Source organism: Neodiprion pinetum, chromosome 5 (genome assembly GCF_021155775.2).
Source record: "Neodiprion pinetum isolate iyNeoPine1 chromosome 5, iyNeoPine1.2, whole genome shotgun sequence".
NCBI lineage: Eukaryota > Metazoa > Arthropoda > Insecta > Hymenoptera > Diprionidae > Neodiprion > Neodiprion pinetum.
Genome location: NC_060236.1, coordinates 20,991,850 through 21,010,210, shown reverse-complemented (window position 1 = coordinate 21,010,210; position 18,361 = coordinate 20,991,850). Strand labels below are relative to the sequence as shown.

The 18,361-nt window shown below is 39.6% G+C and overlaps 3 protein-coding genes across 4 annotated transcripts in view; all 3 read left to right on the top strand.

Annotated features, from left to right (window-relative positions):
- The window catches only part of LOC124219173 (uncharacterized), a 35,673-nt gene extending 26,484 nt beyond the window's left edge, over window positions 1–9,189 (top strand). The window contains exon 2 of the mRNA XM_046626398.2: window positions 418–9,189. Within this exon, the coding sequence (XP_046482354.1) occupies window positions 629–2,644 (2,016 nt within the window). The 5' untranslated portion in view covers window positions 418–628 and the 3' untranslated portion in view covers window positions 2,645–9,189. The remainder of the gene's footprint in view (window positions 1–417) is intronic.
- A 792-nt stretch (window positions 9,190–9,981) lies between these two features.
- LOC124218530 (girdin) lies at window positions 9,982–15,036 on the top strand. Its single transcript, XM_046625069.1, has 13 exons — window positions 9,982–10,206; window positions 10,293–10,445; window positions 10,908–11,183; window positions 11,262–11,516; window positions 11,624–11,728; window positions 11,791–11,859; window positions 11,957–12,106; window positions 12,679–12,885; window positions 12,949–13,816; window positions 13,899–14,165; window positions 14,236–14,698; window positions 14,914–14,972; window positions 15,020–15,036. The coding sequence occupies exons 1-13, from the start codon at window positions 9,982–9,984 to the stop codon at window positions 15,034–15,036; spliced, it is 3,114 nt and encodes a 1,037-aa protein (XP_046481025.1).
- Window positions 14,853–18,162, top strand: LOC124220384 (putative leucine-rich repeat-containing protein DDB_G0290503). Of its 2 annotated transcripts, none has more exons than XM_046629185.2 (7): window positions 14,853–15,649; window positions 15,917–16,327; window positions 16,402–16,569; window positions 16,704–16,926; window positions 17,082–17,355; window positions 17,438–17,516; window positions 17,682–18,162. In XM_046629185.2, exons 1-7 carry the CDS (start codon window positions 15,038–15,040, stop codon window positions 17,745–17,747), a joined length of 1,833 nt encoding a protein of 610 aa, XP_046485141.1. In that variant the 5' UTR covers window positions 14,853–15,037; the 3' UTR covers window positions 17,748–18,162. The 2 variants fall into 2 exon arrangements, with proteins under 2 accessions (XP_046485141.1, XP_068992719.1); XM_069136618.1 differs by having other exon boundaries at window positions 17,438–17,571.
- The last annotated feature ends 199 nt before the right edge of the window (window positions 18,163–18,361 follow it).

Below are 18,361 nucleotides of genomic sequence, written 5' to 3'. Positions count from 1 at the left end.
TGGATTTTATCCCGTTCCTCAATACAATTTTCTTAAAGTACCACACAAAAAATGTAAGGCTCTTTTAAAACCTGGACTTGATAGCGTAGGAAACAAAAACGAGTATCCAATTTCCAATCTGATGAACAACTTCCGTATTATGCCACTCGTTTGCAATTTTTATATTTCTTATTTATTGATCATCACATTGTGGATTGGATACTAAATTTTGTACTCGGTGTTACCAGGATTGGTGAAAAAAAATATTGACCCAATAAGCTTTTTCAAGTCGACCAATTTCTGATTTTACTTGAATGACAAAGTCGTCATAAGTATTGGACACGATCAAGAAAGCTTGAAGTTTTCTGAGGTGTGCTTTGAACTATGTATCGATTTTGTCTACACTTAGTAATTTTAATGTTCTCTTCTGATCTATAGGGTTTTGAAGAAAAAAAGGAACAAAAAACAACACCGCAAAAGCCAAGGATGCGAAGCAGGATCACCGCGCGGAAGATTCTGGTATCCGACGGCAGATAAGAACCCTCTGGAAAGTGGAGGTGGAAGTATAAAGAGCGATTTCTTGTCCCGGAGAACTGGATAACGAGTCGATCCATCAATCGAGAATCGAGTCCCATCAACCGCACCCGCAATGGATATAACGGAGACGTTCGCGCCGGGCGGAGGAAACGAGGACCTTGGCAAGACGGATTTCTTCGACTTTGTCGTGTCGCCTGCTCCGCACGGGCCGTCGGGAGACGGAGTTTCGGACGAGGAGGGCTTCCTGCACCGTTCCGCGTGCCGCAGCATAGGCGTGAGTTTCCTAGACGGTCCACGGCACCAGGACACGCACGATTTACGACACGATCTCCACGGCTCACCGTTCGTCAAGGAGACGAACAACAACACGCTGACGGCGCTGCCACCGGTCTCTACGATCACCGGCTCGCTGACGCACCACCACCACCAACACCACAACAACAGAAGCCACAGCTGCCCGACGCAGCAGAGCGTCGACGTCACGATGCAGGAGCAGCCGTCAACAGACTGCGATTACTGGGGCGACGAGGGCAAGGAGCAGACCTGTAGCATATTCCTGGAGGACCTTAGCAAGTACAACTGCTGGTCGACAGGCAGCAACTCGGGCCACGGCCAGAGCCACGACTCGATAGTTCAGGGTGAGGCCGCGGGGCGTGGCTGCTCCGGGTCCCATCGGCAGAACACCGATGGTGCAATCTATACCTTGACGGTACTGAACAACGACGCAAACTCGATGGACGCCCTCGACTGCTGCAAGAGCCCGCCGCCGCCGTCGACGGACTCTTGGCCACTGCGGCCGAACCTCGACCTCGACGCAATCCTGAACCTCGACCCTGCCAACGATCACGAACACGAAACCGTTACGGAGAACTCGCGACGCGAGAGTTTCCACATCATTCCTGTAGCCGGAATGGGCTCTCAGTACTCGACCGACGACAGCGGTTTCGTCGAGAGCAAGGAGCTCTGTGTTAGGGGTGGACAGACTCCGGCCCACCAGACCGGCGACAACAACAACGACTGGAAGCTCTCGGACCAGAACCACCTGCCGGAGGGCGGAAGTACCGGCGACTCCGCCGAGAGCCTCCTGCGCAGTGCGCTTCAGGGAAAACTCTACTCCGGCGCGTCCTCCCAGGCCGTGTCTTCGTCCTCATCGACAACCTCCCAGACTCCGAGTCTGGCGCTCCAGGGAACGACGTCCGGCACCCCCCACGTCCAGATCATCGCCGACCACCAGCCCGCCGACGAGACGATGCACCCCTGTACCGAAGAAGACCTCCTCCTCTCACAGCTCGATGCGACGACCTACCGACCTGGTGACTACGAGAAGCTGAAGAGTATAGCGAACGAGGTCGTTGAGTACTGCAGGATCGAGCCGGTCTGCAACGTCTCCGCGACAACAACGGTCATGTATACCCTGGACCCAGCCAGCGGGAGCCTTGGAACGATTACACTTCCGGCTGATTTGAGCCAGATGGGAACCGTGACCGTGGTCACAGCTGGGGGGCAGCAGGACACCGTCATAGGGCAACCGCAAACCGGTGTCAGGACCGAAACTGAAACCGCCCCGAGTCAGATTCAAATTTCCCCAACGCGAGCGGCACCGGCATCGACTCCCGGTACGACCAAGCCTACCAAGAAGTACATGAGGCGGGTGAACAGGAACGGTAGCGGAGGTGGCGCCGCGGCCGGTGGAGCTGGGAGCGCGAACGGCACGCAGCAACAGGGCGGCGGGTCGCCGGGCAGCGTTCAGCGCAAAGAACGTTCACTCCACTACTGCAGCATATGCAGCAAGGGCTTTAAGGACAAGTATAGCGTCAATGTTCACATCAGGACGCACACCGGGGAAAAACCCTTCGCTTGCTCGCTCTGCGGTAAGAGCTTCAGGCAGAAAGCGCACCTCGCTAAGCACTACCAGACTCACGTCGCGCAAAAGCCGGCCGGTGTTGCGGCCCCACCGACGCCAGCGCCAACACCACCAGCGTCGACCGCGGCGAGCGTGCAAAACACGCCTGCGTCCACTCCGGCTAACGGAAGTCCCGCGGCCTCCGTATCGGACGCTAATTCCGCGAGCAGGAGCCAGAGCAGTAACGATCAGAACCCCAATTCGTGCAATTCCAGCACCAGCTAACCGGGGATTAGACTGATTAGATGTCCTGGAGAGAGTCTGAGAGGCAGAAATAGGCGCGGGTGGTTTTGGTTCTGATCGGTTTTGGGGAATCAATTCCATCCTGCGATGGAGGCGAGGAGCGGATGCGATTCACCTGCAGCGGCAGCGGTGCTACGCTGGTAGTCAGAGCGCCGAGCGCAGACTCGAAAGTACCTATTACATACGTATACAGAAAATTGACAAGTTCTTTATTATCGAAATCCTATTAGATACGCTACATATGCGACGCGCTTATGGCGAAAGCGAGCGTGTAGGTATAAAGATAAGAAGAGCGGAGGTTTTCTTCTTTTTTTTTTGTGTGTATTTCTGCATAGTTACTGGGAAACAATTGAATTTCGAGGTCGGATCATTTTTAAAGCCGGCGATTTTGGATAGAGGAACGATTACGAAAAGAAAACACATGTTGCTTGTATAGTGTATGCTGGTTAGATCATATTTATATGGTCGCAAGTATTGGAAGAATTGATTACCTGAATCAACTAAACAGATCCTGTAGTCTTTCTGGTTTTTTGTTTAATTTTTTCATTTTTCGAAAATTATTTCTCAATAAGTGGAAACGAATAGATGTACCTCAAAAACATTACACTAATAGAACACAATAGATTTTCATCGACATCGATTACTTGTTATTTTTCCATTGAACTATAAAGTTGAATGTGCGCTGAATCAATCATTACTTTTCGAATCAGCAATTGTATTTTTGTCAGTCAGTAATCATCGAATCAATTAACGAACTGGTCTTTTTGGTTTACCTTAAATTAATAACTATTCGTCATATCAAACAACTATTCAACTGCATTGTCCCGAATTGGTGATGCGGGGCTAGAAAAAAAAATGTTATGCTGGGATTAAGAATCGTCATCTGCCATGTATTTTGACCTACTGAACACGAATCTAGAGTCAAAAGTAGAGGTCGATAAAGTAATTTGGTCACTAAGCTGAGAAAAAACAGTTGAATAAACATTTTTCAAAAAAGGACCATTTGTATCTTGTAACAACCATCTATATTTACACGTATATATCATATCCAAGTGTCACAACTAGTTTACCTTTTGAGGTTATGAAGGTTTTTAGCCTTTAGGATTATCGGGGCATGGGACTTTCGAGTTATTGGAGTGTTGGACTTTGAATTTAATTAGAGTATTGGACTTTTGGGTGAATGTAAAATTTGATTATAGCATATATGTGTAGATATGGGTGGCTGTTCCATGAAAAAAAATTTCCCGACGTTCTCTTTTTTTAGTGATTTTTCAACCAATTTTTTGGCTTTAACAGAAGAATTAATTCATTCACTCCTACTTTTGCAAGTCGTAATACATAGGAAACGATGGGTCTGACCCTGGCACAACATCCTTTTTCATTTTGTGGGCCTGTGTAATTAATATCCTTAGGAAACTGATTATCCTTATTTTCCAAATCAACTAATATACACCTCAGACTCAACCACAACAGTTTTATTGCTTTCAACTATTAGGCGTTTGAATCAACTACTATTTTCTAATGTAAACTAGTTGAAATCCCGTTCAATTATTCATTGTGTTCAATTATTCCACGAATTTGGTTTAAGTAGAATCATAAATTTTCTATATATACTATGTGAAATAGTGGTGCATAGGTGTGTACTATGTGGCGTATCAAGAATACTGCTTTGTTTGAATCCAGTTACAAAAATAACTATAATCCCATACGCGTACTAAACACGAAATAATATTCTAACAAGATAACGAGCAAAAATTATGACAATACGTTGACTTCTTTCTCGGTTCTCGAAATTTTATTCCTAAGTACAAGAAAACGCACAAAATGAAGACAAAGAGACTCTACTGTATAATTTTTAATCTGTTACAAAATAATGATAGAACTTTGATTGAAATATTTTGAACACATAGACGCGTGTAGCAATAATGTATTATACTAATACTGTACGGTTGTGATAATGTACGATAGCATAATTTCGCTGCATAACAAAAAGAACAAAAACAACGATACGAAATCGTGAACAAATAACAATGACTCAAAACAATTTACAAGAATTGACTAGAAAATTTAAAGTGAAAATTAAACAAAAAAAAATATAAATCCATAGTAACAATATATATAGTAATATAATAATAACGTCCACAATATATTATATGTAAGTTTAGCAACCATATACGTATCTGAACGATGTGTGCAAATACGTATATACATAGAAAAAAAAGTATAAAATCGCGTAAAAGTGATTTATACCTATCATATTATGTATAAATTTGTACGTCTCTCTCTTTTTACCTATTTTTTTTTTTTTTTACTACGATATATGGTGTATATAATACTATATACCCTGCATATAACTGCATAAATATGAATAAATAATTAGTAGCATGAGCTGTGATTTAGATACATACTCAACGAATAATAATTATACTTTTACACTATATTATATATAAATAATATACATGCGTGCGTGTATATTCATAGATATATATTATATACGTACCTACCTACTCATATAAAATTTTTGACCGTCCCTTCCACTATACATTATTTATAGTGTTGATAATAATAATGATAACGACGATAGCAACAATAATAACTCAAATAACAATGATAATAATAATACCAATAATAATGATGGTGTGATGCAGCTTAAACTTTGTTGAACGTTACATACAGGGTGCCTCATTTCAATCAATCCAGTCAAATATCTCGAAAACGAAAAGTGTGAGTGATAACTGTTTGAGACAAAAGTTGAAAGGTTTGAAGGGGGAAAAAAGATGAAAGTATCAGATTTTCTGTAACCAGACCCGCCAAGATCAGATGAAGGTCAACTTGGTGTTTTAAAATACAATAGTATATTTTTCTCATCGGCATTTGCAAGGGCAATTTCGAAATATTTGACTGGATTGATTGAAATGAGACACCCAGTATGTAATATACATTATAACCAGAATTTTTCGAGTCGGGTCGGGTAAAATCGGGAAAAATCTATTGGTTTCGAGTCGATTGATGAAAATGTCGGGATTCTCGTAAACATGAGTTTTGTCGAAGTTTTCTGAATTTTCGGATCTCCCGTTTAATGACGATATATACTCTTTACTAAATAATATTATGAATATTATACGTGAGTCAAGTTACCCGCGTTTCGGGTTAAGCCGGTTTCTTAAAAATCTCTGGTCTCCCGAAGATTCCGGGATCGCCAAAAAATCCGATCCTGTACAAAGCCGTCCCGAACCCGAACTTTTTAACACCGCATTCAATATCATTAAATACTCCTACGGCACCCGAATGACAATTTCTTTTTTTCCTTATAAAACTCTTCTATCTTTTGTTTTTACAACCGCTTACGACGATTACCGTCGATTAGTTTAACGGGACGGAGATAATTCATTATAATACACAATTATGCTTTCGATATAACAACCTTAACACACCGATTGCGCGCAATCAGTTTTAACATAAGCCCTCTTGCCAATATTCATTAAATACGTCCAAATGTACATACTATTTATATAACATGTACTGTAATACATACTTACCGACATTATCATTATCATTATTATTATTATTATTAATATTAATAATATTATCATTATTATTGTTATTGTTATTATTATTACTACTATTACTATTGTTATAACTTGTCGGTAAGTAATTTTTTCAGGTTTTCCCTTTTATCGCACAATTATTATACGTACTTGGATACATCACGCAATAATGAATAGACGAGTGAAAGAAAAATTTGCCGCAGTATTTTGCAGTGATACTGTAAGATTTCCGTTTCCAACTTAATTGGAAAACATAACGTGAATGAAAAAGTATAAATTTCGTGAAATTGGCAATACGTTGTATAAAAAGAATTCGCAGCTGTACAAAATATCGTAAGAAGAGGAAATGGCAAATAAAATATGCAACTTCCTTTTCTTAGATGTTAAAAATATTAATGGAAGAATACGAGAAGAAACTATCGCGTAACATATGATATAAAACAATATGCAATATGATACTCGATTAACTTTGTACGTCTTTTTTTTTTTTGAATACTTTTATAATATTTTGGTACGCGTTCTACTTGTCTTTTATACTTTCTAACGAATAGAAAAAAAATAAATAAGCTATGCTCTGTGTACATATACAATTGTAGATTATATTACACTATAATAATCGTAAGTGTAATACATAATTATCATGTATTAAAATAATGTAATATTTATAACGATAAAGAATATTCAGTGTATTATTGAACGTAGTGCGAGTATAGGTATAATACAATTAGTAATTGACAACTATTTACTTTTACCGTGTATACATCATATGATAACTATGATGTTATAGTTATTTTATTGAGGGAAAAAAAAACAACATTTAAAACTGAAAAATCTAAATTATTAAATATTATTTGTTCAATCCAATTGCATTATGCGCATACGAAAACAACAACAACAACAACAACAACAACAACAATAATAATAATAATAATAATAGTAGTAGTAGTAGTAATCGCATGACGTGTATATGTATGTAATATAAGATTTCAAGAAAAGTTTCCATCCCTTAAGTTACCATGGTAACTAGAGATTAATTGATTGATTAATTACTTTTGATACGATAAATATTTATATATAGTGATAAATAATTGAATAAACAAATGATTAAATATCTTGAACGATAATACTCAGTGGCCTGATATACGTACAGTGTATTCGAACCGCAGCTTACAGCAGAAGCGAATAATGATGAGATCAATAATTTTGTACATTCAAATGGATCAGAAAGTAAGGAAGTAAAAGAAAATAATAAAATAAATGAATGAATAAATGTAACAAAACGGTCTATAATTTCAATCTAAATCTGCACATGTATTATAAATGCATGGTATATACAAAGGCCTAACCAGTACAAAACAGATGATTGTTTTATATACATATAGTAATATATATGCTATATACCATAAAAAATATAATATTTTACATATTTTATTATAAGATAATAAAATATGACGTGTTTTTTCTTTTAATTATTATTTCCTTCCATACGTTATGTTTGAGACGAAGGCGTAAAATAATATATAATTATGCAATGTTATACAAAGATTGTGTGAAAAACAAAATTAATGGGTATCTAAAATATGTATATACATGTACGTAATTATACATCACACGTTATATATTTTCACACCGCTCCTTGTGATTATCATTACTATTAGTATTGTTATTATTATTGAATGTATTCCTTCTTTTACTTTGAATCCGATTATAATAAAAACAATAAGCGATCGATTATTATCTGCCCCTTTTACCCCCGTCTTTTTTGTCACCATACTTGATATTTCCAAAATATGAAGAAAAAAAAAAGAAAGAAAATTGCATAAAGAGATAAATGAGTAAATGAATCAACCAATAAATATAAATAACTATAGGTAGTTGCATACTTTTTGTGATTATAATAACGATACGATTGTAGAGAATTGAATAAAGTTTAAGAAATAAGAAAGAATATCATAATATAATTCATCGTTTTTAAGAAAATCGCCGTGTATAGCATAAAATATGATAGATTGTAGATTACGCTTAGAGTTATTATTTCCTGAAAATCTCCTACTAACATATACCTTGCATAATACATACATACACAGTGTTTTTCTATCAATTCGTAATGATGGTATCACAATGATAACTATGGCAATGATAGAAATAATGACCAATAACAGTCGGAGATCAGCATGAATTTGTACAACGAATGTGAAGTTAAGAGTATAGGTATATAATAATAAATTATGAGCGGAAGCGATTTTTTTAGATACAATTTGGAAAAATAAAATGAGATTTTTTTTTGTATCCCTCTCCGTATGTTTACAACTCCGCGCGGTTCACGAGAAATTTTTATACCTCAAAATCCATCGGAATACGATAAAAATACATTTATCTACTCTTTTTGCTCATATACTTACTAATTACTGCCATTCTTATCGAAGTTATGGTACAAATATGTTTGGGTACCTATTGACAAATACCTACGTAGTTTTGAATAATACAAAAATAACACCGCAATTATAGCTATCAGTATCAGCAAATTTGAATATAATGCACGTATGACAAATGAGTATTTTTTTCCATCCTATTTAATGTTATATTTATATATTGAGAAGTGAGAAGAAGTGGAGGAAACGAGCGAGAAATTTTTTTTTTTTCTACATTTTCACGAAGTATAAAGGTTCTCGATAGAATAAGTAAATATATAATATATAACAATTTATCCTATAAATATTAGATCTAACAGATTATAGCGCGTATTGATATAAACGTATAATGTTTGCATAAATTTATATGTACTGCATTAGAGAAATGTACCTACAATTTTTGTAACTTGTTTTTACTTCAGTTACAATCTTGCATGGTATAAATAATAATAGCGGTAATAGAAGTAGTAATAGTAACGATGTAAAACAGATTTGTATGCTTTTATATAAAAAAAAAAAAAAAAATGGAAAAACTACATTTATACATGTACAATATATTTATGTAATATATATATATTATCGAAGCTGAAAAATAGTGTTTTTTTATCATTTTAGTAGAAAAAAATGAATTGATTCCTTCCCCTCCCTTGCGCAATAAATAATACAGTTCAACTTTACTTTTTTATCCATCTATTCGAATCATACAGAAATAGATAGGTACTCACCAATTGATTGCGACACTCGTTACGTAATGGTTTGATCCGTGTATCGATGATCATCTGTCAAAGATCTTTCAATTCTGACGTATGTACCTATAAACGCACAATATGCGAATTCGATTCTATACCAATTTTGTGAGACTGACCTTCATTATCTTACGTCAACGTGAGAGATCGAGTGATTGTCACATAATCCATATAGAATCGAACTCGGATTATGTTTCGAACCGAAAATTCGGTAGCCAATAGAGATAGGCGTTAATAGACATTACTGTATGTACATAGGTAACATACAGCTTTTACAGTAAAAAATCGTCAAAGTCGTCGTCGTCATGGTGCTGAATAGTCGGAAGAATCAGTACATAAACAAAAGTGGTGTCAAGATGGCTGCCGGCGATGACAAACGTTGACCGTTGAGACAGGTCATGATAACCGTTGTCGTCGTGTCCGGGGATAATCGGAGAAATATTTTTTTCCGGCATCCACTTCGTCCTTTTTCTCACTTTGTAATATTTTAGTGTTTTTCTATATATACGCGTGTAAAATGTATTATTACGAAAGTGTGTTAGTTCAAATGTAACTGCAGTGTTCGGCGCACAGTTTGGAAACAAATTTGGAATATCCGAATAAAGAGAAGAAAAATGTCGTACGCCGAACACGGACCGAGAATTTTTTTGGCTGGTAGCGGTAAGCGGAAGAACTTTAGAGGCGATCAGACACTTACGTACGGCGATTATGTTCTGCCGAGAAAGAGATCTGAAGGACGTTTAAAGGCTTACGAATCGTGCACCGATATCAGGGCCTGGAGCCAAAATTCACTCGACAATACACGATACATTCGCGAGCTCGCCGAGCATGCAAAAACGGTGAGCAGGGGATTTCCACGTCATGATTTGAAGCACAATTCATTTTTGTGTATTTGATTTACTGTTTCACATTTAACTGGACACAGCCGGGAAAAATCGTGCCGTTGAACGTTGTTATCGATAATGTTATCGGACTTGGAGCACAGACCCAAAATGAGCTGAGCGCCTGCAGAAGGGAATTGCAGAGGTATAAAAGCCTCACGTTGACGCCTGAGCAGCAACACCAACTTCAATCAGCCGTGAGTAAATGTCAACAATGATTTTCAACCATAAGATTCTATTGAAAAATTTTGATTTAACGATTTTAAGGAGTCGTGGTCGGTTAAATAGGTTAGAAAAAAGGTTAGCTCTTATCTAACGATCTATGTAAACGTTTGAAAATTGATCATGTTGACTTGTTTCGGTCGTGCACAAGTTTAGAAAGTTGAATAAATTTGTTTTTTTACGGTATCGACAACCAGCGCGCGGTACGAGAACTCCAAAGTCGTGAGGTTGGGGAGACCAAAATAATGCCGCCATCATCTGCGCGAGCCAATCCGATCACAGCTGTCTTAAATTGGAACATAGAATTTTTGGATATCGTTTTAGATCCTGTTCGATAGCTGAATAGAAAAAAAATGTACAAATCTAATGCACAGCCTGTTTTCAACTTCGGTTATTCCTTTTTTTTATTTGCAATTAATTCAATTATCACCGTCAAGGTTCTCGCCTCCCCGAGATTAAGATCTCGGTCGAAACCGCCGCAGGCTACGAGTACGCAGAAGAGTGAATTCGGCGAGACGGCACGAGCCCGTTCGGCCTCACCTGTGAGGTCTTCGAAACCGGATGGCGTCGATAAATCATTGCAGACTGGAACAGTGACAAGCCCGATCCTCCAGTCAAGGGCAGTCTCCGCCATCTGGTTGAGCACCGACGGAACTTCGGAAGACACGCGGTCGGAACTAATCGACAATGCCGCTACAGCTGCAGCGGGCAAAGTGCGACGATTTTTTGTCCCGATATTCTTGATTTCTGATTTGATACCTGATTGATACCTTTTTGCGATTTGCAATCAGGATGAGCTCGCTTTTATTGGCTCAACTTCAGGAGAGGAGTACACCGATGATTACGAAGAGGATGGAGATTCTACGGCTAGTCGGACGCGGAATAGACCGGAAATGATTTCCAGTTCCGGAACTCCGGGCAGAAGCGATACGGAAACAGGATCTGGAACCGGTTCGGTTACCGACTACGAAACCGATGACGAAAACAGCAAGTCTATAATCATCAAAAAGGACTCGGAGATCATCGCCTTGAAGAACGAAATCGGCGTATGTATTGGTTTCATCCTCTCAAGAGACTTTTGGCCTTTGAAATACTCGGTCTCTACGGAAAAATGTGACATGTGAAAATATGTTTTCTGACGTTCAACGCTTAGGCTAAGGAAATGGAGATCGATGAACTTAGGGAAAGGAACAAGTTGCTTGAAACCTCTTTAAAAGTGAAGGAAGATGGCATCCAGCTCCTGAAGGGAAACTTGAAGGTTGTTTTATTGTACATGGATTTTACATCTCAGTTTTAATCTCTATTTTTATTCTACCATAGATGTCGGAACAGCAGTTTGCGGGAGTTGGAGAGGACATAATGTACGAATCTGAGGTGCTGAAGAAGAAGGTAAAAACCCTTTTCTGAATGTTTTTCACGACAGTGATAATTTTCCGCTGATTTTCGACAAAATTCAAACATTACACGTCACTTTATCGTCAACAAGATAGCCGTATGCGAGTGCACAATATTGGAACTCAAAAGTGATTTGAAAGAAAAGGCATCGATATGTCGAGCTCAGGGCCATGAAATCGAAGAGCTGCGATTTCGTCTGAAAGAAACCGAGCTGTTGCGAGTGGAACGGAACTCACTGCTGGTAAGAATCGGATTGCCAAATTTTCGGTGAATGAATATCACAAGTTAACGAAACAGCACCAAGATAAAATTCGGTTTACGATTTACAGTTTGAAAATCGTGCGATTTTAACGTCATTAAAAAATCCCTTCCGTTAGCGACAATTAAAGTGACCGATTTAAGAATATTTAGACTCGATTCCATTTTGAAGTAAAGCATCGTGATGATTTGAAAATTTTTGTGATGTATTCATTCAGATGTGAGGAATTGCGCTCTGGTCAGCTAGCGCCGATAAATAATTTGCAACATATTACTTCAAAGCTCGTCTCACAATGAAACAAATAGATTCAAAATCTGTATGTACGACATTTATTAAGCTCTAGCTGACCAGAGCGCACTATCTGATAACAGCACAATCGGTTTACAATAAGTTCCAAATCGTTGAAAAATTTTTAGAAAAAATAAGGCCAAATCTCGGGAATACTCTTAAATTGGCCACTTGCCCTCTGCTGAAAACATATTATTCCTCGATTTCACTAAATCGCGAACTGAGCTAACATATGTATGACTTAAACCTGACGAACTTTATCCCAGCGTAAAGTAAATGAAATGGGCGATCTGTTAACGGACGCAGAGAAATGCGGTCGAGCGTTGACGGAGATGAAATCGGCGCTGCGAGAGCGTGACGAACTGCGAAGTCAAAACCGAGAGCAGAGCTGTTTGCTGGCGGACCAAGAGGAAGAGATACAGCGGTTGGTGCTGCTGGTCAGAAGTCTGTCGGCGAAGCACGAGGGCCTGCAGGTAAGAAGGAGTGGAAGAGAAAAATCGTCTAAACACAATAACAGCCTCAAACTTTACGAGCAGGTAAAGATGAAGGGAACAATCGAGAGCATGCGGCTAGAGATAGACGAGAAAAACTGCAAGATATGCGAATGCGAGGCACAGCTTTCGTCCGTGGAGAAAGAGGTCGACTGCCTCAACGTCAAGCTGAAGAACAGCCTGAACAGCATGGACGAGTTCAAGATCGCCTATCAGGATGCCTGCAACTGCGCAGACCTGGACCGAGACATTTACTCGCAGGCTAAGAGCGCCCTTTGCAAACTAAACCAGACAATGACGGAACTCAAGGAGTATAAATTGGAGAGGGAGAACCTGCTGCGACAGATCGAGGAAATGAAGTACAACAAAAACCACATTAACAATACCCTCAACAGATTCTGCTGTCAGAATTTTATCGCAGCGGAAAATGAGATACGCAGAAAAGGTGACGTCGGCGATTTGGGGACCCTGGATTTGCGGAAACGAAAATGTGCGTTGCGGGAAGAGCTTGAGGAGGTAGAAAAGGAGCTTCAAGATCGACTGGGAAATCGTGGTCGGGATGCCGTTGGATTGGACGAGGACCTGGACGTCGTGGCGTCAGCGAAACGGACGATAAATCGACTGAATAACGCGATGCTGGACCTGGACGCATGGGAGTACGAAAAGGCCAGTATGCAGGAGACGATAGAACGGTTGAAAATTCAGGTATCGACGTTGAGCGGAAAAGAGGAAAACGGAGACGGTGAGAACGTCGAGAGACGCATCGTCGACCAGGCCTCAAACTCGCTGGCGAAGCTAAGCCGACTGTTTGCGGAGCTCAAGCAGTACCAAATGGAACGTGAAGTAATGCAGAACAAAATCAAGAACCTTACCGAAGCTTTGAAGGATTCGCAATCGGCAGAGGGGTGCAAGGGTATAAACTGAGTACCGTGTTTTGTGGCAAATTTCTGTGATAAGAGTCATTCTTATTGACGTTTTTCATCCATTTTCCGCAGGAATAACAATGCTTAAGGAACGGCTGCGCGATCTGCGTATTGAAAACGAGAAGGAGCGCTTGGCGCATGCCGAGAACATAAAAAGCTTGCAGGCGAGACTGGAAGAGGCCGAAAACACGTCGGGCTGTTCGGGTGTTAAAGCTCTGAGACAGAAACTGCGGGAGTCGCTGCAGGCTACCGGCACAGACGTAAAGGTCGATCAAGCTCTGGCGATTCACGTGAAGAAGTCGATCGAGAGGCTCGAAAATTTATCGAAGGAGATCAAAGGTACCAAAAAATGAATCATGAATTTTTATCGCAGAGTTTCATGGACTGCTTTTTCGGGTAACTTTCTCAGAGGTCGACGAAGAGCGCGTCGAGATTGTTAAAGAGATTGCCAAGCAGCAGGAAGAGATTCAGGTCAGGAACGTGGAGATTATGAGACTAAAGAAGCAGGTGGCTCAGGAAACTGCGAAGCGTCGAGGTGAAGGAGATCGCGCTGAGGAAGGCCTGCAGGAGCTTGAGGGGACGCGGAACGAACTTGTAGAGAAAATCAGAACCATACAGGAGCTCGAGGACCAGCTTCAGTCCTGGCAGTTTCAGTTACTTGGATCTAACAAGGAGCAAGCTTCACTGAAACAGCGAATAAAAGCAATGGAAGACGAGAAAATCGAACTCCTTGCTCGTAACGATGAGATGGCGAAGAAGCTCGAGTCAGCAAACACCGAAATGTCCTCCCTTATAAGTAAAGTCACTTCATCCGAAAGGATTCACGCGAATTTGAACCAACTCGAAGCTCAGGTCGAAGAAATGAAACCGAGGTAGTGCAATACGATTTTTTTCGAAATTATTACGTTCTTCTGATGAACCGTATTAACTTTCAGAAATATTGCCATTTTTTAAAAAGGTATCATCTTTGGTAAGGGTGTCATGTCTTTTCCTCTGAAACACAATGTTCAGAAGAAATCATAATTTTTCTAAAAGATTAGTATTTCAAATGGCACACTAATCTTGTGATCCGTGGTCTATTTCACAGATTGCTGTCACTGCAAAGCAAAAACGAGAAACTGATTGGAGAGGTAGCGACATTGAAGGGTATTTTATCTGAGAGGAATAACGATATAGAAGCGTTGATTGATAAGAGAGCAAAGGAGAGTGAGATGACAGAGCGTAACGCAGCTGTGTACGAGATGAAATTAGCGACGTGTCGGAAAGAATTTGACCGAGTATTCCGAGCGAACAAAAGTTTGACCGCAAAGCTGGTCGAGGCGGAGGGCAAGATTAGCGACATGAACAAATTGATATCCGAATTCGAAGGAGATCGAGCAAAGCTGGAACAGGTGTCGAACCTGCAGCGTGAAATAACGAAGCTGACGAAGGACAAGCGCAAGCTCGAAAGCGAGCTACGGGGCTCGAAAAATCAGCTCGGATCGCTGGAGGCCTCGAACAAGAAACTGGAGGAGGACCTGAACCGAGTCTTTGACGACAATGAGGGCCTCAAGCTCGAGATCGAGAAGCTCCACGGCGAGAATGTCAGGCTGTCGTCTGAGCTAGTCGGCGAAGTTTCGGCCAGGGAAAAGCTCGCCAGACTTCCCGATAAGCTCACCAACGACATTTCAGCCCTCAAACAGCGACTCCATTCCACCGAAGTTCGAGCCTCCAACATTCTTCAGGATCTTCAGAACAGGATCGAACAACTTCAGACCAAACGCAACGAGGACGCTGTTCTCATCAACGAACTTCAGCGGCAGAATAAATTCCAGAACGAGAAGGTGAGTGCATGAGTTTGTGAATTCAGAATTCAAGGTGGTATTGCCCTTCGAAATTTGGAGTTTTAATAAAATCGGGCTACAAACCTGAACTGTTATAAAAAGTGTGATAAAACGTTGATTTTTCTATTCTAAATTCATAATCTGAATGGTCAAATCTCAGGGAAAAACCTTCAAAACCTATGGAGTCTAGACAAAAAACCTCGAATATGTAAGGAAAAATGAACAGAAAGGTAGGAAAATTGAATGATTATCAATATCTATCCTCAGGTGTCAATCTGTGATGAGAAATTGGCGGTTTTGGAAAAGGCGAACAGTGAATTGAAGAACGAGTTGAATAAGCGACTGGAAGAAATAAAAAAACTCAGTGTAAAGCTGAGGAGTATTGAAGCTCTGGAGAAAAGCAGTCAGTTCATGGTGACTAAAGGGGATAACAAGGATGTCAACGACGAATCGAATAATCAAATTGTTCCGGATAATGAGAAGACCAGCCACAAGCTCGATACAGTGGCGGAATTAACGTGCCGGCTCAATCACGCCGAGAATGAGAACAAGCAAAGGCAAACTGAGATGCAGAAGCTTCAGTGCGACGTAAAGTCGAAAAACGCCGAGATAAATTCACTAAGAGAAAATATCAAGTCGCTTGCCGAGGAAAGGGACGCCCTTAACGAAATTATCAAGGTAAGAATTGATTCTTCGTAAAGTGATTTCATAATCGTGAGGACAAAGACCATTTTAAACGTTATTTTATTTAGAACAAGGAGATCCAGAACAGTCAGAGATTACAGGCTGTGAAAATGACTTACGAAGGGACTCTGAAGGTGCTATATGAAAACCACAACGAGAGTATCGCGAGGCTTCAGACACAGTACGAGGACGCGATTAAGGACAGTGACTATTTCGACCCCGAAAGCTGGTTGCGGGTGAGTAAAAGTGAACGAGCCATGAAGTAACTTGACGGCTGTGAACGCAAAAAAATCTTCAGATAATTTTAAATCATTTCAATATTGAATTTTACCTCATTTCTATATTCCCCTTCTTCCATGGTACCAACAAGTCATTGAGTTCGAAAGAGCTCGCCGAGCTTCACGATCGGATCTGCATGACAATTTCTTGCTCGATGTCAAATGAGCAGTCTAAACCAGACAATTCGGAATCACCGGTAACCAGTTTGCAACGAAATTACCAACAGGATCTGAACGAGAAACATCAACTCAACAAGAGGATAGCTACTCTCGAGAATGAGATTGTTCAAATTGAGCAAGAGGCTCGTCAAAAAGGTGAGAATGTTTTATGAACATTAACTGATTGTGAGACTAAAGACATACTTATTGTCGATTCATGATTGATTTGAATATTTTTTGAATTCTTTTTGTTGTTTTCTTTTTCTACTTTTTCGATGTGACTAAAAACTGATCGATTATTTATCCCGAAGTATACGAACTCGAGATAGTGATTGAGCAGGAGAAGAAGCGGTCTCAAGAAATGTCAGAAATGGTGGCAAAAGAGCAGCTGAGAAATGCAGAATTGCAGAGGCGGCTGACGTTGTCAGGAGGCGTTTCTAGTAAGAATCAGTTATCCGATGGGAAGACTAGCAATATTAGTATCGAAAGAAGCAAATCGATACAACTCGATGGAAGTGCCGAGTCAGAAAAAGACATTTTGCGTCGTCAGTCCGCCTACAATCAGGATCGAGCTGATAATTACGGGTATGCGAAATACGGTTCATTTGTACAACTTGCAAAACCCAAGTAATCCTGTTTTTTTTTGTTCCTTTTCTCCTTTTGCCAGAGTGTTATTGGAGCAGCAACGAAAAATAGTAAAGAATCTCGAAATGGAACTGATGGACGGTTCGCCGAAGGAGAAAGTGGTACATTTTTCCATTTTCCATCTCAATTTTTATCATCACTTGCTGATCTGAAAATGTTTGTACTTTAGAACGACAAATTATGTTGATCATAAGTTTAGAAGAAAAAAGATGGATGTGATTTTGAAGTAGCATTTTTATAACTTCAATATTATGATTCCATTTCAGTTCGATTGGCGCAAGAAGAATTTCATTCACCAATGCAGCACGTATAAAAAGTATGAAAATAACTAATGGATGGTGATTTTTTTTTAGTACGATCGAAGATAATGCGAAAAAGTAGTAAATAAAATAATACTTGCGATAATAAATCTACACAGCCAATAAAATTTGGAAACCAAAATTTCTGTTGATATTTTTTTTTTGTTTCTTTCCTTGCTTTGATACGAATATTATGCATACATGCTGTTTATGTATAACGTACATACGTGACGTGATTATTCTGTATTATATTATACACCGAATGATGTATTGAAACAAGCGATCGTTTTTGATATTTTTGTCAGTGAGTAATCTCTTCTACGATATTTTGCTGTTTTTTTGATTTATATGTTTATTTATTTCTGATATACATGTATACATTAATTAAATATGAAGACAGTTTATTTTGTAATTAAAGAAAAAAATACGAAATGGAAATAAAAACGAAATAAGTGAACACAACTAAGGAGAAATTCATAATTGAAACGAAGATATCACTTCAAAAAAAATCTTTGCATACGTATCAAAATACAAATACCGAAAAAAAATTCTTTATCAAGATATCGGTGAAACTGTAAAAAGAAAAAAAAAATTGAAGCAAAATCAAGAATGACTTAATATTTCAATCTTTGGGCTTAGTTCTACGA